This window comes from Myotis brandtii, unplaced genomic scaffold, assembly GCF_000412655.1.
Source record: "Myotis brandtii unplaced genomic scaffold, ASM41265v1 scaffold399, whole genome shotgun sequence".
NCBI classification, from domain to species: domain Eukaryota; kingdom Metazoa; phylum Chordata; class Mammalia; order Chiroptera; family Vespertilionidae; genus Myotis; species Myotis brandtii.
Genome location: NW_005365325.1, coordinates 616,747 through 642,890, shown reverse-complemented (window position 1 = coordinate 642,890; position 26,144 = coordinate 616,747). Strand labels below are relative to the sequence as shown.

The following is a 26,144-nucleotide window of genomic DNA, read 5'->3' as shown; positions in this document are numbered from 1 at the left end:
CTAGAAATATGATAATTGTCTTTTAATCATTGTTTAATAACCTTATAGTTTCCAGAGAGATTCTGAGGCTCTGAGGGGTTAACTAATTTGACTAAGGTTGCATAGCCAGTAATTGATAGAGGGGACTTCAAAGCCATTCTGTGACTCTTAATCATTGTGCCAGGCTGCCAAGTTTTGAATAGGTGTGTACCATTTACTATTTTTAGTTCCAAATAGTAAAGAATGAGGCATAGTTGAGGGTCAGAACAAAAGGCCAGACCTACATCTGCTGCTGTTCTACCTGCTCTGTAGTTAGTGAAACGTCAAATTCAGTTTCTTGGTTTTATTTGGTACTTTTCATGAGCACTGGCTTTAGGCTTACTTTATAAAAGGTCTACAGTTCTTCAGTCCATAATTAAATTCCAAATATGTAATTTTTCTTCGATACAGAAAGCCTTGCATTTGTGATTCTTTAATTTCGTTTGGGAAAGGATTGCAGAGTTTTATAATTTTAATGAACAGGTTTCAAGTAAATATTGGCTGATTCTGAATCTCTTATCAAGGTATAGGCTATTCAAAGAGCAGAGACTGTTAAGGACAAGGAAACTGATATCCATCAAGTCATTTCCTATTTGAAAAATTTAATTGTGTATAGTGAAATACATACACAAGAATTTAAGTGATTGTTTATAATTAAATTACTTGATTTTAAAACAGTAAGACCTAAAGGAAAACATTGCTATTTGCTTTTAACATAGATGACTTCTTTAAGTTTGAAATGCACTTTAAATATTTTAAATTGCATAGATAAATACAATGGATGATTTGAGAGCATTTGGGGGACTTGATCACTTGAGTAGCAGACATTGCTACACATGAATAGTGGGGACAGAGCTGCAGATGGACTCAATCTTTTGGCCAACATTGGGTTGATTGAGACTTTTAGATACCTCAGCAAAAATGAATAAAGTTAAATTCCTCTCCTCTGTAGCTTTTTGTTGCTACTATTTATTTATTTATACTTATTTAAATTGTAGTTACAATTAGAAAAAGTATCCTGAGATTAGGAAGTGTAATTATTTAGGCAGCAAACAAAGACTTGTTTTAGAAATTTTAGTATCATTAGGAGGAAGTTGAAAAAGACTGGAATTCCATTATCTTGTAAGAAGTAAGAAATATTTATTGATTCCCAAATGGAGCTTTAAAAAAAACCTTTCCTCTTTTAGAAAGTTGTGAATGACCCAGCGAGAGCTCTAGTAAGCTTTACTGAACCAAGCTGCTAATAGTTATTTAATGTTATTCTTCAGTGGGAAAGAATCTCTGTAGATTTTCCTTTTAATCTCTTTGAATTGTAGGCTCATAAACCTCTCTGATGAGCCCTGCCACTGTTTTCTTAGATCCCACCATTGAGACAATGGAGCCACAGAATTCTTTCACCTCTTGTTGTCAGACAAATCCAATAGAACACAGGATCAGAAGGGCCTGTACTTCTAAAGGTTTAAAGATTCTTTTTCAAGTAACCACATAAATTATTTGATTTTATCATTATATTGCACAGGAATCTCTTTAACTATAGTGCATTGCTTTCTATATGTAAATAAATTGGGAAGTTTTTCCTGTCCCCATATTTAGTTAAGCATGTCAGCACTGCACAGGGTGTAAACAGACATTAAATGTTCCCCAATACCTTCGAAAAAGCTGAATCTACTCACTTCAAAAGAATTAGGAATCGTAATGTCATTGGTCTCAAGATAGAGTACACCAAATGCCTTTCCAGTGGCTGGGTTTTCTTTTTTTATTATTATTATTACCATTCTGTAGTTAAGAGCCTCTGTTCCTTTAATTAAAAAGCACTTTCTAAGTCAATTTATGTTTTCTCAACAATTTTAGTAGTGTCATGTTAACAGAAGAACTTTGAGATAGGATTTATATTTTCAGATTTAAAATCTTTCATTGTAACAAGCAAAAATATTTATAATATGTAAAACTCAAAACAAATTGATCTGTTTTGCAGATGCCTTGCCTGATAGACAGTTATCAAAGCTAATTACAGGGTTCCTGTTACTTTTAATGGCTAGGGATGAATTATATTTTCTAATTATAACGACAATGGTGGACAAACCGAGATCATTGTTTAAAAAGAAAAAAACAAAAACAGGGGGATCCATGATGGCAGTGGAATAAGTGAAGCTACACTCATTTCCCAGGACCACTCATTTACAATTAAAATATAGAGCAATCAGCCTGAATAACCAGCTGAAGAATAGCTGAATAGAAATCATATAACCAAAGATTTACAGAAGAAGCCACATTGAGACTGGTAGGAAGGGCAAAGCAAAAGAACTAGCCCCACTCCCACGGGCCATGGGTGGTGGCTGAGATTCCAGAGTGATATCTCAGCTGCAAAGAAAGGTTCTCCCTGCGAAGAGTAGGGTCTCAACCCCATGCCAGGCTCCCCAGCCCAGAGCACCCGAGCTGAGAAGAGGTACCCATATAATATTTGGCTGTGAAAATCAGTGGGGATTCTGTCTGCCAGGGATAGACAGGATAATGTTAGGAACATAGGTGCCCCTTTAAAGGACCAAAGCACAAAACCTCGTTTGCAGCCACTCACCTTGTGCTCTTCAGAGAGAGGGTGGAGCAGACTAGAGTTATGTGAGGAGAGACTGGAGTTTGTGGCTCTGAGGAGGCAGTTGAAGGGACAGCTGCTAGGATCCCTGAGCTGAGATCTTCTCCCACATATCAGATGCCAGCTCTCCTGGGTGGAGCACTCCCCTCCACAGGGCACCAGCTTGGAGCAATGCATAGCCCCACCCTCTGGACTCCCTGTTGCCTTACCTTGTGGAGCTTGTGCTCTTCTGAGGAATCAGCTGCCTGGGCTGGGGATGTAGAGGTCTGGCAGACTTGGGGGGGGTGGCATTCCTCCCACTTTCCCCGTAACCTGATTGACACTTCCCCTGCACTGTTGCCTCCCCCTCACAGGAAATCCACTATCCCCAATCTCCAGGCTCCCTGTGGCCTCACCCTCCCAACTCCTGGTGGCTTTGTCCTGCCTAGGTCAGGGCAGATCCAGGACAGACTAAGTTTTGCGGCTCTGAGGAGAGGCCCACTCCCTTCACCTTCCCCCAAGCCTGACTGGCATCTCCCCCTCACTGGAGATCCACTAGCCCCATCTTTCCAACTCCTGGTGGCCCTGCCCTGCTGAGATCCACCTCCTGGCAGAATCTGGGACAGGGACCATTTTTCCCTCACAGGCCCAACCGTGCAGAGCCCTACCTTCACTCAGCCAAATCTTGGTCTCTTTCTGCCTCATAAACTACTGGCCTGTCCCTGATGACTCCCTGAGACCCCGCCTCACCACAGAGGCGTGTGAGCACCCAGCCTGGGTATACCAGGGACATTTGCTGAGTGCCATAGACTCAGCACTGGCAAGGAGGTTGAACCTGTATCAGTCTGGTAAACACCACTCACCCCTACCTGTCACTCACTAAGAACCTACCTCAAGCAACTCAAGTACCAGCAGAGGCTCTTCCAGTAACAGAGCCTAAGGGGCAGAGCAGGCAGAGGCGGATCTTGTCCCCAGCTGACCTGTCCCCAGGCCTGGTGCTGGTAAAAACTGGTCTTGGTATGCAGCTTGGTCCTTTGCACACACAGGCCCAGCAGATCCAAACTGTGGATCGTTTTGTAACTCCAAACAGGTTGCCCAGGGCAGCATCTGACATTGGCCTGCACTGGAGAGGCTCCCAAGAGGCCCCAGAACCAAACACCGAGTGGCCAACTTTTGTTTAGAAATTACTTGGTATGTTGATACTCTACATAAGCTATTCAGTGGGCACACAAAGATAGAGGAAGTACCCTAGCCACTAGGCAAAGTCTGTATCTTTGGATTTTATGTATAGTTTAATAGACCATTGGTACCCAATAGATGTGAAGTGATACAATATTTGGCATACTAGTAAATTTTAAAACGGTAAGTAAATTAGAATTATACTGACCAGGCTGGAGTTGCTTTTTAAGCACTCTTCATGGTTATCAAAATTAAGTGTCTCATTTTATATTTTACAGAAGATGATCTAAGAAATATGGGACCAGTAGATGCTCAAGTATATCTTGAAGAAATGTCTTGGAACAAAGGTTGGAATTTATTTTCTCTCTTGATATAGTAAAGGAAAATATTAGGGATTTTCTGTAAGAAAATAAAAACTCTTACAGGATATTTGGAATCTTAAAAAGAAATACTGGTAATAGCTTGGCTTTTGATATATATGTGGGTGTTTTTGTCTTAAATAGTTTTGTTTAATTCTAAACTTCAATTATTGATGTCCCCCTGTATGACTCATTCCTAGTTATTTTTCTATTCTAATTAGATGTTAGTTATGTAAGGTTTCATAAGGTTTTCTTTTTTTAAACTACTTTGGTTTTTGGTTTATCCTCCATCTGTGTAATGGGGAAATAAAGTTAAAGATAATTTTCCCACCCTTCCTATGCTGACATTCGAGGTGCATTCCCATTAGAATTTTTATTTGTTTATCATAAACTGTCAGGGCAGGCCTTTCATTGTTAAATTTTTCTACTTGGAGCTTGATTTTACACTTTTTTATTGTCTTAGGCAGAAAATAAAAATCTGTCACTGTCTTTTACTCACTATGAAGTCATATCTTTTTCACTTTCCTATTACTAGAATGTTAACACCTAAATCTAATTTAATTTCTCCACTCTTGGTAGTTCTTGCTCAGGGAGACGTTCTTAGGTTTTTTTTCCAAATGAAGGCCTTAAATATCACACTTCCATGTTTCTCTGGTCAAATGAAGACCATCTTACCATTTCCTCGAATTTGTATATACTTTTAACCCTATAATTTTATTGTTCAGCCTAGCGTACAAATCCCTTAGGGACTTACAAACTTTACTGAGTGTGAATAGGTAGAAGATAAACAGTCCATCCTTCCTGAAAACAAGTTTAATGAACTATTTTTTAATGGCAGATTCTGCAGATTCTTCATGTAGTGCTCTCAGGAAGTTGGGTCACAAGCCATATTGACTGAGAGAGAGGATCATGTTTTTGCCTAAGGGCCACTCTGTTCCTATAGTGCCAAATGAGGCCCTGGAATAGAAATTCTTATTTGCAGTGAATGATTAGAAAACAAGGTTTTGTGTAACTGGGGCTCCCAGGGGTTCACATAGTTTCATCAGCGTAAACTGGGAGAGCTATTGCTGTGAAATAGAATATTCTAGTGATATAGGCTTTTACTTCTAGATCGTGAGCCAGACAGAATAGAACATGTCACTTATCAGGGAGACCTGCCCAGCTAAATAAATCTTTTGAAAATATAGTATTGCTACTTTATCAATCAGTATGTGTGTGTGTGTATGTGTTTTAATCTCGTTAGACAAATCTCTTCTTGCTTTTAGTCGATGTGACTAGTATATTTTGTTTACAGTTCCTGATAATGTAAAAATGGTAAAAACTGGGTTTTGTAGTTTTTCTTTCTTCAGTATCATTTAAAATTATAATTAATAATTTAACATTTTTTAAAAGTAAGAATATGGACTGGGTGTTCAGCATCTGTTAGTCCACAAATATATGAACTTTCTGATACAAGTGAAAATGCTAAAAATTTGGACACTCAAGATTTATTACAGAAGAGTGGATGAAATGCTACACGATAGACATGGCCAAATTATCAGCTTCTTGACCCAAGGACAGTTTGAAATGGTGCATATTATTATGCTTAAAAGGCATACCTGAAGAACTCTTGAGAGACTAAGGTTTTAACCTTTTCCCCTCATAGTTAATTTCATATATAACTTAGTCATTTTGTCTTTATTTATTATATTTAAAATGATGATTTCTGTGAAGTTATCACTTTAACTGATAGAAGAATCATATTAGAAGAAATTTGACAAGATTTGAGTGTTTAGTGAGATTAACATTTGGAATCATCTATGACAAAACTCCACAGTATCCCATGGTGGCCTCTGCATCATTTACTGAGCACATCACCTCAAATTGTTTCTCATTGTTCACTGAGGTGGTAAAAAACAACAACAAACAAACAAAAAAACAAGGGGGGAAATGTAGCTTAAGAAAACTAATGGCTAGAGTGTGTGCATTTTTACACAATCTATATAATAAAGAGCCAGGGTTGTAACGACTGTTACGACCAAAGGCTCGACCAGACCGGAAGTCAGGGCTGGGTTGCTAGTCCGGACCCACTGCCGGCGCCCAGACCCAGCAATGACTGCCTAGGGCAGCGGTTCTCAACCTGTGGGTCGCGACCCCTTTGGTGGTCGAACGACCCTTTCACAGGGGTTGCCTAAGACCATCCTGCACATCAGATATTTACATTACGATTCACAACAGTAGCAACATTACAGTTATGAAGTAGCAACGAAAATAATTTCATGGTTGGGTCACAACATGAGGAACTGTATTTAAAGGGCCAGAAGGTTGAGAACCACTGGCCTAGGGGGCTGCAGATCAGGCCCAGAGAGAGGCCTGCAGAGAGAGAGGCAGGGTCTGATCCATAGCCTCTGGCAGCTGTTGATCAGAACTTGCCTCTCTTTATCTCCATTTCTCAACAGGCCTCCACTAGGGCTGCTGATCAGCCCCTGTTGATAGGCCCAGAGATGCTGACTGGCATAGAAACTGACCAGTCAGAACCAAATCTGGGTGAATGTAAGGAGCCAATGGCGTCTAGGAGGGGCAGTTGGGAGCAAGATCAGGCCGACAGGGGAGGACAGTTAGGGGTGATCAGGCCAGCAGGGGAGAGCAGTTAGGGGGGAGATCAGGCCAGCAGGGGAGGGCAGTTGGGGGTGAGATCAGGCCTGCAAGGGAGGGCAGTTGGGAGCAAGATCAGGCCGACAGGGGAGGACAGTTAGGGGTGATCAGGCCAGCAGGGGAGAGCAGTTAGGGGGGAGATCAGGCCAGCAGGGGAGGGCAGTTGGGGGTGAGATCAGGCCTGCAAGGGAGGGCAGTTGGGAGCAAGATCAGGCCGACAGGGGAGGACAGTTAGGGGTGATCAGGCCAGCAGGGGAGAGCAGTTAGGGGGGAGATCAGGCCAGCAGGGGAGGGCAGTTGGGGGTGAGATCAGGCCGGCAGGGGAGGGCAGTTTGGGGCAACCAGGCTGGCAGGGGAGGGCAGTTGGATGCAAGATCAGGCCGGCAAGGGAAAGCAGTTGGGGGCAAGATCAGGCCAGCAGGGGAGGGCAGTTAGGGACAATCGGACAGGCAGGCAGAGGCAGTTAGGGTTAATCAGGCAGGCAGAGAGGTAAGGGGTGATCAGGCAGACAGGCAGAGGAGTTAGGGGCAATCAGGCAGGCAGGCAGGTGAGTGGTTAGGAGCCAGCGGTCCCAGATTGTGAGAGGGGTCCCCGATAGGATTGGGTGCAGGGTGGGCTGAGGGAACACCCCCTCTGTGCACAAATTTCGTGCACTGGGCCTCTAGTTTAATAATAAAACAATTCACTGTGAAAGCATGCTCCACTACATATGTATGTTGGCTCAGACAGGGAGGATGTTAGCATTTTTAAATTCCAGATTAAATTATATTTCCCTGTGGGGGAAAGACTCATTGTGGTAAAAAATAAAAAGCAGGACTGGTGAATGAATCATGTTTTCCTTTATGATAAAAGAAACACATAAAGTTGGTTCATTTAATTACTAGTTTTTCCAAGGCCAGACTTCATTAGAGAACAAAAACAAGGCAGTTATTTTTTTCGTTTCCTTCTCTCTCTTCTTTTAGTGGCATATGTTGATATCAAACTGTTAAAAAATGAAATTTGAGAATTGAATGAAGATACCAGATGTAAGAAATCATATCTTAGTTGATTTATCTATGTAACAAATTATGACAGTAGTAAAATAATGTGATAAGTAATTGTTTTTCTTTGACAATCACGTCTCAGTGACAGAATGTCCAGTAAATTAAGAATTCTTTTAAAGGACATAAGCATTTCAGCTTCTCAGGAAAATGACAGACATGATAAAATTTCTGTAGGCTACATATCACACAATGTTGTTTCCTTTGGGCATCTCACTTCAATGATTGCCCTTTGGTTCACAAATCATTTGTAAACACCAAACAAACAGGTACACACACAGAAAACACACACCATAGTGTGTGTTTATATATTTGAGTCAGCACTCTTTATAGTATGATACCAGAACAGATATATTCAAATATTGAATTTGATAAACAGTCAAATTAGCAGTTTTTTCTTAAAGGATATATATACTCCAGGCAAAAGCAAGTTCTTTAATAAGACAGGTAAAGTTGTTGTTTTTCCTTTACAGTCCTATTTTGGACAAACGCATTGTTGAGAATGTGAAATGTGTATGAATCTTAAGCAAACAGACTTCAAATAAATTTTCTGGGTTGCTTCAGAGCATTTGCTGTCACCCCAAGATCTTTGGACTACTGATTTATAGCTTTAGTACCTCTCCTTTACAGAGATTCTTTGGTGGATAATTTTTTAGAAACACTGTCCCTGCCTATATATGAAATATTTTCAAGTTCTCATTTAATACATTTTACATTTACTGAACTTATTTCTTTTGTTTTTCATTTTCTGTGGAATAAACCACATTGTGTGTGTGTGTGTGTGTGTGTGTGTGTGTGTGTGTGTGTGTGTGTGGTGTCGGTGTAGTTACTTGTAAGAATTTGAAGCATTTTTTTGTTTTCTCTGCAGATGATCACTCTTACTCTCTGAGTTGCCGTTGTGGTGGAAAATACAGTGTTTCCAAGGATGAAGCCGAAGAAATTACCCTGATTTCTTGTGATACATGTTCACTAATTATAGAACTCCTCCACTGTAGCTGAAATTGTTCACTAAATGGATTCCCTTAACTGTATATTCAGACATGTTGAGGAAAGTCCATTCCAGCTTTATACATTCAAGCAACTGTCTAAAGTTGATAAAAAAGGAACCTTTTTTTGTCAGCTCTATTATTTGCAAAGAAAATGTAAGCTTGTCAAGCAAAGTCTAACCCACATTAATAGAAAATTAATTTAGCTCTTTATGTTTACTAGTAGCCCTGTGCACGAATCTGTGCACCAGTAGCTCGCCAGTAGCTTGCTGCCATCCTCCAGTAGCTCTCTGCCCACTGCCCCGCCCTCCTGTAGCTCCCCCAACCCCACCCTCATAGCTTGCTGCCCTGCCCCCTCCTGAAGCTCTCCGCTGCCTGCTTGTAGCTGCCCGCTCCCCCCCCCCCCACCCTCCCCATAGCTTTCTGCCCTGCCCCCTCCTGTAGCTCTCAGCTGCATACCTGTAACTCGCTGGCTGCCCCACCCTCCTGCTGATCCGTGATCCAGTCATTATGCAGTCGGTCGTTACGCTTCATGGCGTAACAACCATTTGCATATTACATATTTATTATATAGGATAATTTATAGATTCCCCAAAAAAGAGACTTGAATTATAAGTTATTTATAGCAAATTCCTATTTGAGAACTTTATTATTGATTTGTTTCTGCAAATAAGCATGTCTCCTCTTTAATGGGTTACAATACCATCATATTCCTTTATAGTTACTAAGTTTCTGAGGTAACATGACATTTCTAGCTGTCAAAGTTATAGGCCTATTGTACAACTATTTCTGAATCTCAGGTCATTAGAGTTAAATTACATTCTGTGTGAATGATATGTGAGCCTGGTTCTCCCATCGTGAAGGCTGACTATGGATATTCATGAGGTTATTTCAAAGTTAATAACGAAGACAAAGTGGCAACTGTAGAAGGAAGAATAGCTTTGGAGAAGATGACTTCAGTCCTGCCACCATATTTCCAAAGCCTTCAAGTGGTTGTATTAATTGGAGTAAGGTTCTTGATCACTGCCATCTTCAACTTTAAATATAATTTAGGAAATGGTAGTTTTAGAAAAAAAAATTTGAAACAAGTGCATTACTTTCCTTTTGGTTTCAGAGGGCTAAGATACAGTATTAATGCCTGTATTTAGGAATAAGGAACCATTGCACTGCTAGTATGATGAAATGGACTTTTATAATGTATCATTATTGATTATAGTAAACTAAAGATTTTATTTTTGTATGTATTTAACATTTTATGTACAGTGTAAGTCAGAAACAATTTAAATTTGATTTGAAAAGGAATCCTTTATGGGATCACTGAAACTTTAAAAATATACATATATACTTTTAAATACATTTTTATTGATTTCAGAGAAGAAGAGAGAGGGAGAGAAAGATAGAAATATCAATGATGAGAGAGAATCATTGATCAGCTGCCTCCTGCACACCTCCCACCAGGGATTGAGCCAGCATCCTGGGCATGTGCCCTGACCGGGAATCGAACTGTGACCTATTGGATCATAGGTCAACGCTCAACCACTGAACGACACTGGCTGGACTGAAACTATTTTCAAATGAGTGAACCAAGTTTGTGATTTAGCAGCTTTTTATTTGGTTGAATCTTTGCATTTATTGTTGACTTGGACTTATAAGACCAGTTTCTACTCTTTATAAATATAGCTAACAAAAAAATACAATAAAATAAAAAATAAATGTAGCTAACGTATGAAGCATATTCATGAGGAGAGTTTATTATACCTAGAAAACTAAAAATTCAAAAGTGAGGTTGTCATCCAGGTTTCCCCCCTAAAAATATTTTTACATATGTCATAAACTTTAGATGATTTATTGTATTACGCTTACCATATATTTTGAATTAATGTAGCTTGCAGATTGCGTGTTACTTATTCTTTACAAATAACAATTAAAAATAACAAACTGAATAGCAAATAGTTTATTAGTAAGTACATGGTTTCAGTGGCAATAATAACTTCACTTGAACAGGAGGCAATAATCAAAAGAATAAATGTTGGCTAATCATCAGAAAATCTGTGGCCATTAGGGCTATCACGTAGAAATCCAAAATCACTCAGAGGCCAAATCTATAAAATCAAAATTGATTGAAGACAATTAATGAAAGTGATGTTATATCATATTCCTTTTTATTTCATTCATCCTTTTTCTCTATGCCATATAACTAAACACTTTCTCTGTATTCTTCACTCAAGAACAAATTTCCTACATCAAAATAAGACTTTAGAAAGTAAATTTATATGTGTCTATGTATTTAAACTCTAACATGGGTTTGAACTGCATGGGTCCAATCATGCACAGATTTTTTTTTTTTTCAATAAATATACAGTTAGCCCTCTATGTGCCTCGGTTTCATAGCCATGGATTCCGCTAACAACAGATTAAAAACATTATTTTCCATCCATGGTTGGGAATCTGTGGAAGCAGAGGGGCAACTGTATGTATTGTTCTATGTGATTTTACATAAGGGACTTGAGCATCCACAGATTTTGGTGTCTGGGGGTTTTCCTGGAACAAATTCCAGATACTATATTTAAGTTTTGGGGGAATTAAAAGTTATATGTAGGTCAATGCCCCTAACCCCCGAGTTGTTTAAGGGTCAACTGTATATATGTGTGGGTGTGTGAGTATGTGTGTGTCTGTATTTTCTTTTACTGCCCGCAAAGTTAACTGTAAATCTAAGTACTTGAGTATATGCTTAAGTGTAAAGAATCCTGTAAATTACCCCAAGTATTCCTGTCTGTTTTTCTCCTTACTGATTGTGAGAAAAAAGAGGAGCCAGTAAAAACAATCTTTCCTAAGAATCATAAATTTACTACAACATTGATAAGTCCATTCCTCACTGTACTTAACTAAGATATCCCTGCATTGCAGATATTTTGACTCTACACTGCTCTTCTGCAAGTGCACATTAATATAGAATATCCTCCCAAAATGTATACACACACTGAATAATTATAAGGCAGTGTTTATTAAAATGCATTTCATTTTCAAAATTGACCTGTCAGCTGTTAAAGTGTGTATACAATTTTTGGGGACATGCTATATATTCCCAGGATATTAACGTGGTTGTAAAAATACAAGAGAGAAATTTTTGAAGGTTCAAATTAAAGGCTTCTTATGCTACAAACAAAGGTAGCTAGAGTTTTATTATTCAAACAAAAAATTCTCGATTACCTGTCTCAATAGGGGGAAGGGGTAATGTTTATAGCTATGAAGGCTAACATTTTCACTACTGTTACTGTAACAGGTAAGTCCACTAACAGCCTAAAGAGTTCATTTTGAAAGAAAATGTTTTTTTCCCCTCAGCTCAGATAAGAAGGCCTACATTTTAAGTAGAAAACAGTACCTTAAAGAAGATCCGTCCTCTTATTAGTCCATATGGAATAGGTCCATAGGACCTGGAATCTGTAGAATTCTGTAAATTATCACCTTCTAACCAAACATGGCCCATTGGCACCTGGAATTAGAGAAGAAAGCAGCCCCTTTAAAAAAGAAAAAACAAATTTGGGTACTGTCAATAAAAAGTATCTTGTGCAGGTAAGGAAAAATGTCCTAAAGTTGTCTTTTTATAAAATACATATAAACCTTATGATTTCATTTTTGCACAATAAAATAACTTATTAAATATTAGTAATATTACAGTTTCAAATTTATTTTTTAAACATTTTTATTGATTTCAGAAAGGGATAGAGAGATAGGAAACATCAACGCTGAGAGAGAATCATTGATCAGCTGCCTCCAGCACGCCCCACATGGGATCAAGCCCACAACCCAGGCATATGCCCTTGCTGGGATTTGAACTGTGACCTCCTGGTTCATAGGTCGACACTCAACCACTGAGCTACATTGGCCGGCAGGTTTCAACTTTTTAAATGCCCATCTTTTTTTGCCACATGGTTCCCCAAATTAATTTGTTATACAAACCCCACACTGAGGTTATAAGAGATCAAAACAGTGTGACAGGGTCATTAATTTAATAGACTTCAAAAGAGGTCATTAGAATGCTGACTGAAAATGTGCCCTCCTGTCTCCGTAAAAGCATAAACAGGGTAGCCACTCATTCTGCAACATCCTAGGGCCAATAGCAAGGCCACACTTATTAGAATGCTGATGATGAACTAAATGGTAATTGATTGTGACATCAATTACAAATAATCTCATCATTTTATTGGAGTGGGCTTGTCAGAATTCTAATTAAGATCCCTGTTCTGCCTTGTACAGGCCATATCTTCAATGCATTATATTTCAATAATGACCATGCAGACCTAGAAGGAACTATTATAAAACCATCAGTTGTAAAATTAATGATGGTGACCCTCTACTAAAATGAAAAGACCCAAGTTCCTATATGTCCTGTGTATTAACATAAGCCTAAATTTTTACTCAGTGACAATCATAAATACATTTAGAACAGAAAATGTTTGTTTTAAAAAACAAGGCCTCTTTGATATGGTGCATTTGCCCATTAATATCTGTTCAACATAAACTTAAAAAATTACTCTCCAGCAACAATCATCTGTTGGAATAACCAAGTTGCTATCACTAAAATGAAAATTCAAGCCAGATAAGAGAAGATAAATTCTGCAGCAATATTATAACAAGATACTAACAGATAAGAGTAGATTAAAATGTATTTTAAATGGAAATTTTAAAAAACTATTATAACTTTCCAACTAAAGTAGAACAGGACTTCAATAAATGCATTTGTAATACATGTTTTGCAAATGGCCAAAAATGGAAATCCCCAATTACATGTTTTCATTGCTTCTCATAACCAAAACTTTTAGTAATTAGGTGCTTTTCCTTTTTATACTTTTATCAATCTGCCAAGGTAACTTGAATGAATATATGATCCTAAGAATATACAGATATATATTTTTACAATGAATGCCACATACAACATTTTACTTTTGTTCAAATCTGAATTTTTCCAAGGTCTTAGATACAGCTAACTTGAGGGCTAAATTTTAAAGCAAGAAAAGAACTCTTAAATTATTCTTGTTTTTCCTTTCTACGTCAGAGTTTACTTCCTGAGCTCTGAGAAAGCCTAATATCGGGGGCTGGACAAAAGAAGCCTCTAGTTCTCGGGTATATTTACTGAGGTCCAGTTAAGTGCCTCTTTTAGTACAGGCAACAAATGTAATTGCCTCATGGCCTGCGGGTGTCCCTTTAACAAAAGAGGCTTTAGTGAACCAACCCACAGGTGTTACCTTTCCTGATTGAAGTGAAATCTGATGAAAGAGTCCACAATATCAAATAACACATTTACTAAACTATAATCAAACTCATTTATTTGATTAAGCAAAAACTAATTAAGTAAAAGTTCTGACTGCAGAGTAAGATATTTGTATTTCTGACCTTCCAAAAAGCAGAATAATAACTGATTTGATTTTTTAATTAACTCTTTGCCAGATGTTTTAGAATTTACAACCAGCAAAGGTAAGGGTGGGGACTGGCCCTACTATTGCTTATGCCACTTTAATGGTTCTTAAATAACTGAGTGGAAAGGAAATAATAGTTTATTTTTATTAAAGAAACAAAATAACTTTAACAGTTATTAAAGAAAAATAAAGGCAAGAAGAGGGGCAAAGCTTTTGGAATGTTTTTTTAACAAGATTATTTTTTCTTTATCCTCAATTACACTGGAAAAGGAGAGGCATACATGTTTTATAAAAACAATCAGAAAACATTCTTTCTTTTGGGCAAAGACAAACAGGATAGTTTCTTTGCCCAGGAAAAATAATCCATAAAATGAATGTACATTCATATGTCATTTTAGTCTAATAATTAATACCCAAGTAATTGTTTTTTATGTTACCATCTTTCAGGTAAGCAGGAGCATGTGAAATTACCCTACTGTTATGTGGCTAATGCATATTCTGTTTAATCATGACATACCCCAAATTTAGCCATGGCCATGGTTTGATGCTGAGCAGATAAACTACTGGAGAGAATATTTGGAAAATTAAATAATTTATTAATTACACAGCCCTAAAAGGACTGAAAAATCCAGTATTTCTTTTCTTTTCTTTTTTTTTTACTTATGTAACAGCAATCAGAAATACCACCAGTGAATAACTGTTGGAGTTTACCCTTCCTATAACACCAACAAAGCTATGAATAAAGATATTTATGTCAAAAAGTAAAGCATTAAATCCCCACTAAGCAGCAATTTAAGTAGAAGAGCTTTTAAGAACAAAAAAGCTGAGAAAACAGTATTAATCTTTAATTTTTTTAAAATGGGAGTGTCAGTTTTACTAATCTGTTTTCATTCATATTCTCCTTGCCACAACTTCTTCATCACATTTGTCTGAATATAATATCTGGAGCCCTGATGGGAGGTACTCCCAAATGCTAGGTTCATGACAAAGGGATTAACATTTATAAGAAGCAGGTATGGAACACTGATTATTTCAATGGATACTATTTCATATATATATATATATATCTTTATTGTTGAAAGTATTACATATGTCCCCTTTCCCCTCCCACCCTCTCCCCGGGCCCCCACAAGCCTTCACAACCCACTGTCTATATCCTTGGGTTATGCATATACCCATATGAGTTCATTGGTTGATTTCTTCCCCCCCCACCCCCTCCAACCCTCCCCTGCCTTCCCTCTGAGGTTTGACAGTCTGTTCGATGTTTCTGTCTCTAGGTCTATTTTTGTTCATCAGTTTATGTTGGTATTAGATTCCACGTATGAGGGAGATCATGTGATAATTATCTTTCTCTGACTGGCTTATTTCACTTAGCATAATGCTCTCTAGGTCCATCCATGCTGCTGCAAATGGTAAGAGTTCTTTCTTTTTTTTATAGCTGCATAGTATTCCATTGTATAGATGTACCAAAGTTTTTAAATCCACTCATCTGCTGATGGGCACTTAGGCTGTTTCCAAGTCTTAACTATTGTAAATTGTGCTGCTATGAACATAGGGGTGCATATATTCTTTCTGATGGGTGTTTCTGAGTTCTTGGGATATATTCCTAGAAGTGGGATCACTGGACACTATTTCTATGCAGTCCTACTCTTTTTCTCCATTTAAATTCTGATTTATTACTATACTATTTTCATCATTCCTGGAGACTATTACTGTCCTTCCCTACTTAAAAATTATGCCACCTTAGGTTCCCAGCCAATTACTGCAAAAGAGGAATTTACTATACACAAAAGTTACAGTAGGCTACAGCACTGGGAGTTATAATGAGGGATGCTTTTTACTAACAAGGTCTATTTCATTATTCTCCCTGCTGAGTAGGTTTGGAACTTAGTCTAACACTGGACTTGCTCATTCTCGTAGCTATTATAAGCTGAGCTCCTTCATTTTCTTCCTAAGTATTTAATACCATCCAGTCTGAATCAGAATATATGATGAGTTCTTTGGCATAATGGTTACAAATACAGTCTATAGACATAGTTCTGAGTTCAAAATGTAGCTCTCCTACTACTACTAGTTAAGCACCTTGGACAGGTTATTTAAACTTCATCTATACAACTGGCAATAATAAATGCCTTACAGAAATATTCTGAGAGCCAAGCGGAATAACACACATAAGGCTCCCAGCACCAACTAAGCACTCATTAGTAAATACTAGTACTAGCTATTGTTATTATAGTTGCCCTAGCTGCTGGTATGAATGATGCCTTCTTGGCTTTTTTCTTTGTTCCTGATTTTCCTATGCTGTCTACTCAGAAATTTGCAAAGTGAACTGTGCTTTGTAATTTATTTCAGTTATATTTTTGTTATTTACACTGTATTCAATTACATAGGTCTGGTAGTAGCCAAGACTGTGAATTGAATCCAATATAATTTAAAATGTACATTAATTGTGAATAGCTGCCATTTTATTTATGTTAAATGATTTGGTGAAATTCAGTTTTAAGACCAAATCATCCAAATGTTAGTACTAAAGACTAACATTTTTATTCTTTTAATAGGAATCTTCATGAAGCAATTTTTTTTATCAAATACCAAATGCACTGGCTCTCCCTTATGGAGCATTCACTTACTCAGAACTGTCTACCAACTAGTCAGAAGGTTAGAGGAAGGGGAATAGGGCTGGAGATGAAGCTAGTAATTATCTCCTCCCATACTAGCCATCTGAATCTAATGCCCCATTCCTACAGAATTTTTTCCCTAGACAATGGATTATTTTGCTTTCTGATTTCTTGTTCTATTTATAAAACAATGCTATATCTGCTGTTTTTGAATTAGTATTTAAAAGAAGTGTCTTTTATAGTCTCATTTCAAGACTATCTCTGTATTTCCATTGTAATATAAACTGATGTATAATCTGGTTCTCATATTCTAAAAGACCTAACTTAATGAAATACTAGGTTTTACATATAGGAGAATCATGCTAAGCATATAAATAATGAGTTTTCCCATGCATGCCTGCTATTATATGTTATTTCTCTTTTCCATTCTTATTTTAGGTAGAGAATAGTTTAGTAGCATGAAAATGCTTTTTTAAAAAATATATTTTATTGATTTTTTACAGAGAGGACGGGAGAAGGATAGAGTCAGAAACATTGATGAGAGAGAAACATCGATCAGCTGCCTCCTGCACACTCCCCACTGGGAATATGCCCGCAACCAAGGCACATGCCCTTGACCGGAATCGAACCTGGGACCCCTTAGTCCACAGGCTGACGCTCCATCCACCGAGCCAAACCAGTTAGGGCATGAAAATGCTTTTATGGACTAAGATTAAATGGGTCACAGAAACCTATAGAATTTTAATTACCCAAAGTGGTAACACAGAACTTCATTTAGTTGCTTATTTCAAAAGACATCTGAACACATTACACCTACTCAACAGTAGCTGTCCAGCAGACCACTATATCATTAGGAAGCCACATGACATTTGGAATATATTCTCTTTACTCCCAGTTATCAGAGTTAGAGTCTGCTTCACATGCTAACACTGAACATCAGCGTTACAATTTCTGTCTCAATTTTTCCCAATTACTTTTAGGCAACAAAGTATAGAGATCTCATAACTTGCAGGTAAAAGTACATATAATATTTGCATTTTACACAACTGCCTCCCTATATTCACTCCAATGGAAGGGCTTTCCAACTTTGAGCTGGAAACAAACCAACTGTGAGTAGTTAAAATATTTTTACATGAGCACACATTAGTTTCAGGAAGACGTGCTAATCTCTCAGTAAAAACATTGATCTTCATATATACATACACATACGTATATACACTCAAACATGTAAGATAAAATACAATTTTATAAAATAAAATTCTATAAACTACATATTGTTGAAGATCAAATTATTCTGAAAACGTTCAGAGAACACATCAGAAAATGCTTAAGTTGTGGGGGCCTCAGAGATGATACTTTAGTGTTAACGTCAGAAGAAAAACACCTCAGAATTGTAAACAAGAAGTCAAATTTATCTTCAGAATCGTGTTAACTATAGGATGAAAAAGTCACGTAATCTCCGCAGTGAACTTCACTTTAGCAAAAGAGTAAACATATTTCCTCCACATCAGCTGCAATCAAGACATTAGCAGTATGCCATGATTGATTAACCTGGGAGCCGTTGCTGAGAAATGGATGTGTAGCACAGGTTTTTATCACTATAGTCTGCAAAAAGCAAGTCCCTTGTTTAGCTATCCTTGTTGTAATAAGTGACATTATTAGGTAGTTCTTCTATTTAAGTGACATAAGGATTTAGTGTATCAGCAGCTTATAATAAACAAGCTTTCAATCTCCTGATTCCTCTCCCTACACAGAAGTACTTTTTCTGTTTATAATATAAGTGGTAATAGAAGGCCATATGGTTGTGACTTTTAGCTGAAGTAAATGACATTTAAACAAACAGAAAAACAGCACTAAGATATTCAAGGATTTGAACTATAACCTAAATACACAGTGCACATTAAGGGGCTATTAGTATTAACTATATAAAGTGGCCATATTATTTTTTTAATTGAATTTATTGGGGTGACATTGGTTAATTCAATTATATAAGTTTCAGGTGTACAATTCTAAAATACATCATCTGTACATTGTATTGTATATTCACCACCCCAAGTCAAGTCTCCTTCCATCACCATTTATCCACCCCAGTGACCATTTTCTAATGCTGTCAAATTAATGAGCTTGTTTTTCACTTTGTTAATTGGTTTTATTTAAATATTTTCAAATAAATTATAAAACAGTTTTATTACTGGCATATTGTCCCATTTCCAAGTGTTCCTTTTCAGAACACACTATTACCTGTGCATCCTGGGAACATTTAATCAGTTTTTTCTGAAATGTGAAACTGTCTCTATTTCTTACATTTCCACCAATAACAATAATGTTATTAGCATACTCTATAATACAAAAAAGGTAAGAAATACTACATTCCTTATTCATGTACTACCATTCTGTGGTAACAGACTAACATTTGGTAAATAATATTTCACCTTTTGTGTATAACACTGGAATATATGGTATCAAGAACCGAAAAGCTTTAAATACTATAGTATGAAATTTTAATAGGTTGATAATAAGAGTAAAAATATACACTCTAATAACTACAAACATGTTTTCTTTAACAATAGCAAAATATTATGATCTAACTATAGGAACATACTGAAATCTTCATAATCATATTTCTATTAGTGTTTCCATTTTCAATACAGAGTGGCTGCTATGGTTGAGAAACTGAAATTCAATAATATTTTAATTTTGGAAGATTTAAAAATCGATTATTCAGTTTACAGTTAACACTCAAAGGAGCAATTTACCAACTACAAGGAACAACTTTACCCACTGTTAATATGCCAACCAATAAAGGATCAAAATAACAAAATACCTGTATAGTAGTTAATAATGTCCAAAAGGCACATGCATTTCTACTGAAATGTAGACAACTCTTATTAGCTCACAATGTAATTAGTAGGTGCTGCATTTTGCAAGGGCAACTTAGCCTTCATCATAACAAAACCACCATAGCATTTCTGACAACCAAACCTTCCCTTAAAATAAGAGCAAGGTAGGTCAATTTTAACATTACTTTAAAAGATTTAGTTCACACTGTTCTGAACTGATAGGTCAGTTCAAAACCAAGTGAATTTTTAGTCTGCTTAGTAAAAAGGGTTGGAAAATATCATTCACTCCAAATAAAAGTCACTTGGGGAAAGACACATTAGTCAGCACTCTGCTGTCCTGGTACAAAGTATCAGGGACATCCCAATATTTTCTAAAACTTTTACTTGCGATTCTTGAGGGTGGTCAGGTAGCCCTACCAAGGAAGTAGCTTATCTTTCAAATCTTCTATGAAGACTAGAATAACCAGTGGATAACCTCAGAAAGATAAAGTATTTTTCTTCGTCTCTTCATTAGCTTTTATAACAAAATTTTACTACATTTCCTGAGTCCTGGCCCAAATCCCCTACATTAAATAGGCTTTTACTTTGCCTAACATGCAAATCAATAGGAGCATGCCAATTCATTTTATTTATTTCTGATTTGCTTAATGTTTCTCCTTGCAACTAATTATTTTTGGCAAACTAGAAGCTTCTAGCAGCAAATTGAGAAATTGCTATAGTATAGGAAGGTAAGTTATTTAAGATGTTTAAGCTGAGTACAATTTGTTTCTTTTGAGAGTCACAAATTAAGCTTTATCTTAGCTTATATTGCAAAACCCACTGCAATAGAACCTTGATAGGAACTGCTTTGTTTCCAAATGCTTAATGTAAAAAATAAATCATAGTTCCTAAGTGTTGCTTGCCACATGGACTTTTAGAACTCTGGAATGAATAAAATGGTTCCACTTCACTTAACCAATGATCTGTTTATATTATTTTATGCCAACTTGGGAACAATGCTATTCTTTCATATGCTAAACTATATTCTAGGTTCCAAATGACAATTTTGGTGTTTTGCTCTCTGAAGCATATACTTAGGGAATAAATGTTTTTTTGCCTGGAATTCAAAACACTTTTAATATTCATCATCTTTACCATTTAGTTCAATCAAGATCTGAATAATAATGTCTTCATCTAATAAACAACAATAATTTTTCTAAGAGGATGCATAGGTAGGGGAAGAAACCCATTTCATACAATACAGCACCAGTGTGCTTTTGAGATAGCGGGAAAAGGGAACACTCTAGAGGGGCAGACCCTGCAAACAGTTTGGATATCTCTTCAGAGTGCTCCAAACTTGGATGATTTTTTTGTTATAAATCACCTTGATTAATGGAACACATTTGCTAAAGTGGTTCTGTAATAGCTACACAATTCTTATGGCTTGAAAAATGCAGTCTAGAAAAAGTGGTGGGGATGAAAAAACCTTCAAAATTCACTGGGTTCTCTTTCAGAATCAATACTGCCCCTGAACGGAAACAGTTACTTTTCTTTTTAAAAATAAAGACAATACATTTTAAGGAAAGTACAATTTTGTGAGATGGGAGTAGAAATAAACAAGTAAAGGATATTTTGGGAGAAGTAGTGGCATGTCAAGGCGTCCAGATTCTGGGTGGAGCCAGGCTACTTGTGTTTGAATTCCAACTATTTGTCTCATGAACTGGGCAATTTATTTAACCACCCTGTTTTTAGTTTTTCCATCTGTCAAATACTACCACTCCTATCTCTCTGTGTTGCTGTTGTGATGATTAAATAAATTAACCATTGTAAAAGAGTTTCAACAGTGTATTGTACAGCTTAAATACATAAGTATTGGTCAATATTATTACAATTATGTTTGTACATTTATAAACATACAAACCAAAGTGAATGGAATACACCAGGAACTATATACTAGTGTCCTCTAATTAATCCACTCATCAAACACAAAAATTTGATGAATGTTTTCGTTAAATAGAATATTCAAAAAAATCTACATCTTACAGTCCTCTGGTTGTCTTTTCTGATTAGCAGAGATTTTATCTAAATCCTTTTGTCCTGATACTCCTCCTCTGATAATTCAAAAACAAAACAACAATGTTGTGGTATTTAAGTACACAGATTCTGGATAGTAATATTAACATGTTTTATTGTTCTGACTGCAAATTATTTCTGGTTTCAAATTTATCTTGCTGAAGCAATTCAGAAGTGATTACAAAGCCTCAAGAAATGATAGCAGTCATATGAAGGTGCAACCATTATGTAAAAATCTAACATTTTTTAAGAATAAAAGGATACAGTGTACAGTGTCCCTCATGCAGTCCAAAGAAAAATAGGTTACCTTATACCATACTATCTTCATTATTATCACCATCAGCTAACAATCACTAGTGTGTTTAACATTATAGTAATAAACATCAAAAATATTTGAACAGCTGACCCATAGTCTATTGTGGATGGTAAATAAATGGACTGATTATGTAATAGTCAATTAATCAAACTTACTCATAGAGAAGAAAGAGGCCATTATAGTACAAAATAAATTTACAGTGATGAAGACAATTTAACTCTTAATACCATACTTACATTGGGGATGAAGATAGAGGTAGTTAGTTAATAGATGTAACAGCTATAATAACTTGAGAGTGACACAGAAATTTTAAATGGAAGTAGAAATTAAGTTATAATTATTAAGGTAGAAAAATTTATATGCTGAGTAAAGTAAGGCCACCTCCTCTGCCATAAGCTGCCCTATCAGCCATGTGATTGGTGAAAGGAGGTAACACATTATACCTGCTCCTCACTCTTCCATTCTGCTCTTGCTCTATCTTTCTAACTGGTAAATTGACTATACAAAAAGTACATGTATTTTATATTCTAAAAACTTAAATAGGATTTTAAAAAGCTAAACTACAGGCTTTATTTGATTTTTACCAGCTTTTCCTTTAATAAGTTAATCGAAAAAGTTTCTGAGCCAGGAACCCAGACCGCATTTAGTTGTCACTCACGTCTCCTTTGTCTTCTCCAATCTATTACAATTCCTGTCTTTCCTCGTTTTTCATGACCTTAACATTTTGAAAGAGTATTTGTCAGTAATGTTGCAGAATGAAACTCAATTAGAGTTTGTCTGCTGTTCTCATGATTAGACTGAGGTTATACCCTTTTGCAAGAATACCACAAAAGTGATGGGCCCTTCTCAGTTCTTCAATTCAGGGGCTGCACCATGTTGATCTGTCTTGTAATTGGTGAAGTTAACCTTGATCACTCAGTACAGGTGGTGACTGCCAGGGTCTCCTCTGCGAAGTTACTATTTTTCCCTTTGTAATAAATATCTTGGGAGAGATACTTTGAGAGTATGCAAAATACTATTTTCCCTCAAAATTTTACCCAATATTTTGATATCTATTGATGAATCTTGCTTGCAACAACTATTACTGAGATATTGATATAGGGTTTTAAAAAGAACTAAAACATATAAAGGCCAAATGATTCTTCATACAAACATACTTAAATTCCACTGAATACAGCACTTTAAGTTATATTCAAAATAGATGTCATATTCTTTTATGTTTTCAATTAATGTTAATAAACTATTAATAACATAACTGAAATTGTTACTTACATAACTATGGCTTTTAAAGAAACTTGATGAACTACTGGTGAGCATTTTGTCTCCTTCCAAACCAATTACTCTTTTACAAATATTTGATTTTGGATCACTTGGACTTTTTGCAATCACAATGTCACCTCTGAGGGAAAAAGTCAAAGAAATGTCAGTGTTATTTATTAAGCACATGCATAGTATTGCTATAATACTTTTATAAAGCAACTTAAAGTCACACCCTTTATCTTCTCACTGTACTGGCCCTCCCAGACATTTACCAACTTTGAGAACCTCTGTGACTGACTTTTATGTGTTACAATCCAACAATGAGGATGATGGAAACATTATTAGAAGATTCTAAAATTTCTGATAATTCTATAAGAATTATCTTCTTTCACTGTATCTATTGTGTTACTCAGTGTCTAAATTTTTAGCAACGAAAGTATGGGAAAACAATTTCATGTAAATAGCACCAAATTAACTAAGTAAATTTTACTGTCCAGCCAGGAGTATTGATGGACTCTAGAGAACATAAAATGATGGAAACATCATTTGTTTCCCTAGAGCTCAAAGTATCAAGGAATTATATAACCAAAGTAATTAACAGTATAGTAAAAAAAAATACATATTTAAGGAAAAATATCAGAAGACACAAACAAATAACATGCTAAAAGCTGCCCAAACATACACTACAAAAAATAAATTGGCATGATTCATGAAAGAAGCAACAATCTACATGTATTAGAAAAATAAGAAAGATCTTCAAAAATTAGAAAGGAAGGAGACAAAAATATAGGACTAATGCTTCAACCAGAACACAATGCTTTTTATGCTAAAATAAATAAATTCTGTTGACTAACACATATTTGAAAGGATTTACTATATTTACTTATTATCTATACCTAGTTCTAGAAATAATTTGATGTCATTATAAACTTTTGCAAAGAAGGGTCAATACCTTATTCATCTTAACATTCTCTCTAACATATAGCATATTTTGTGAATTAGGTGTTCATTAACTACTAGAGGCCTGGTGCACAAAAATTCATGCACTCGAGAGGGAGGGGGTTCCTCAACCCGGCCTGTGCCCTCTCGCAGTCTGGGACCCTCGGGGGATGTCCACCTGCTGGCTTAGGCCTGCTACCTGGGGGATCAGGCCTAAGCTGGCAGTCAGACATCCCTCTGGCAGTCTGGGAGTCCTCAGGGGATCTCCGACAGTCAGACTCCTTAACGCTGCCGTGGAGGCGGGAGAGGCTCCCGCCACTGCTGCTGCGCTCGCAGCAGCTGAGTGGAGCTCCCCATGTGGGAATGCACTGACCACCAGGGGGCCACTCCTGGGTTGAACGTCTGCCCCCTGGTGGTCAGTGTGTGTCATAGCGACTGGTCATTCCGCTGATAGGGTCAATTTTCATATTACCCTTTTATTATATAGGATTTGTTGAAAGAATAAGTAGTAGCGAAACTGTCAGTGTTTCGAGTATAAGTGTCCTGTGCATTTGACCCAAAAGAGATCCATGTGCTTTAGATCCCAAATATGCAGACTTCATTTTGCCAAAAATGGATGGCTATTCTAGCTTTAGAAATAGACAGCAAGCAAGAAATCTGTGCTACAGATGAAAGAAAAAGAATACTCAGGATAGTAATATTTTTAAAGTACAAGCTACCAACTGACTACTAAGGTTGTAAAAGTTACTTTAGTATGTCTCATAAAATGCCAGATTTTGAGCTATTTTTCAACCTAATGGGCCCTTGAATGAATAGGATACAAATGAAACCTTCAAAGAATATGAATTAATTTACTGAATGTAGTTATTTGTATTACCCATCTGAATGCAAAGAGTATCTATTAAAAAGAAGGACAATATTGAGCTATTCATTCAAAAACTATTTAGCCAACAATTGCAGCTCCTTGTTAAGGATGCTCAAGAACTATGAGAGTAAAATCAGGTCTGTAGCATGGAAAGCAGAAGCTTGTCTTCCTGCTATAGTGAGGCTAGATTTCCAATTAATCTACAGACTATATTATATTATTTTGACATAAGTTATAAAGAAAAAGCTAGGACACAACCCATTACATAAGTTTTATTTTATAACCCCCATATCTTGAAGTTGTTAGTAGTAAAAGATCTGAAGAACAATTACCTAGGAACCATGCTAGACCATATGGCTGGACATAGAGATAGTTTCTATCTATAGAATCTGATGGTAAGATCAGTAAATGCAAAGAACAGTTTCACACCATTTTTGATGATTTTTCAATAATGTGAAACAGACTACTGAGAAGGTCAATAATGAAAGAGGAGTGCCTAAACCTACTTGGGTCATAGCTAAATAGCTCAAGTGAGCCAAATTTGTAGTTAATGGAGATGAATGCTGATATAAATTTATTTTTGCAGAATTATGAAAAACTAATGGACCCAAAATTCTAGGGAATCAGAGAGATACCCTATAGAAAATACATTAAATTACTAATACTTGACATGCATTCAGAAGGAATAATACAGAGTTAACTAGAACAAACAGTATCTAAGAATTGGAAACACCATTTAAAATAGGATTTAAAATGATTTATGGTAGTGGCAAACAATATCTGCCATGGAGTTTTTCAACTTAATCTGGAGACTCATAATAGACTAGAGGCCCAGTGCATGAAAATTCATGCACTGAGGGGGGGTCTCTCAGCCCGGCCTGCCCCCTTTCACAGTCCAGGAGACCTCAGGGGTGGGAGGCAACCCAACTATCAGGAGAAGGTGACACCCAATCACACCTCTGCTGCTGCCACTGCCGGCAGCGCAAGCCTCGGCTGGCCCTGGTTACCTGAGTCTTGGGCGGCCCTGGGCAGCTGGGCAGCCACCACTTGAG

General features: G+C 36.7%; 2 protein-coding genes across 9 annotated transcripts in view; one reads left to right on the top strand and one right to left on the bottom strand.

Moving 5' to 3' along the window:
• The window catches only part of DNAJC24 (DnaJ (Hsp40) homolog, subfamily C, member 24), a 40,383-nt gene extending 31,344 nt beyond the window's left edge, over nucleotides 1–9,039 (top strand). The window contains exons 4-5 of the mRNA XM_005873069.2: nucleotides 4,045–4,113; nucleotides 8,668–9,039. Of these exons, the coding sequence (XP_005873131.1) occupies nucleotides 4,045–4,113; nucleotides 8,668–8,798 (200 nt within the window). The 3' untranslated portion in view covers nucleotides 8,799–9,039. The remainder of the gene's footprint in view (nucleotides 1–4,044; nucleotides 4,114–8,667) is intronic.
• A 1,685-nt stretch (nucleotides 9,040–10,724) lies between these two features.
• The window catches only part of IMMP1L (inner mitochondrial membrane peptidase subunit 1), a 38,226-nt gene continuing 22,806 nt past the window's right edge, over nucleotides 10,725–26,144 (bottom strand). For all 8 annotated transcript variants that reach the window (XM_014545208.1, XM_014545212.1, XM_005873063.2 and 5 more), the window contains 3 exons: nucleotides 23,301–23,427; nucleotides 12,168–12,278; nucleotides 10,725–10,887 (listed from right to left, as the gene is read on the bottom strand). In XM_014545208.1, coding sequence (XP_014400694.1) covers nucleotides 10,819–10,887; nucleotides 12,168–12,278; nucleotides 23,301–23,427 — 307 coding nt within the window. In that variant the 3' untranslated portion in view covers nucleotides 10,725–10,818. The remainder of the gene's footprint in view (nucleotides 10,888–12,167; nucleotides 12,279–23,300; nucleotides 23,428–26,144) is intronic.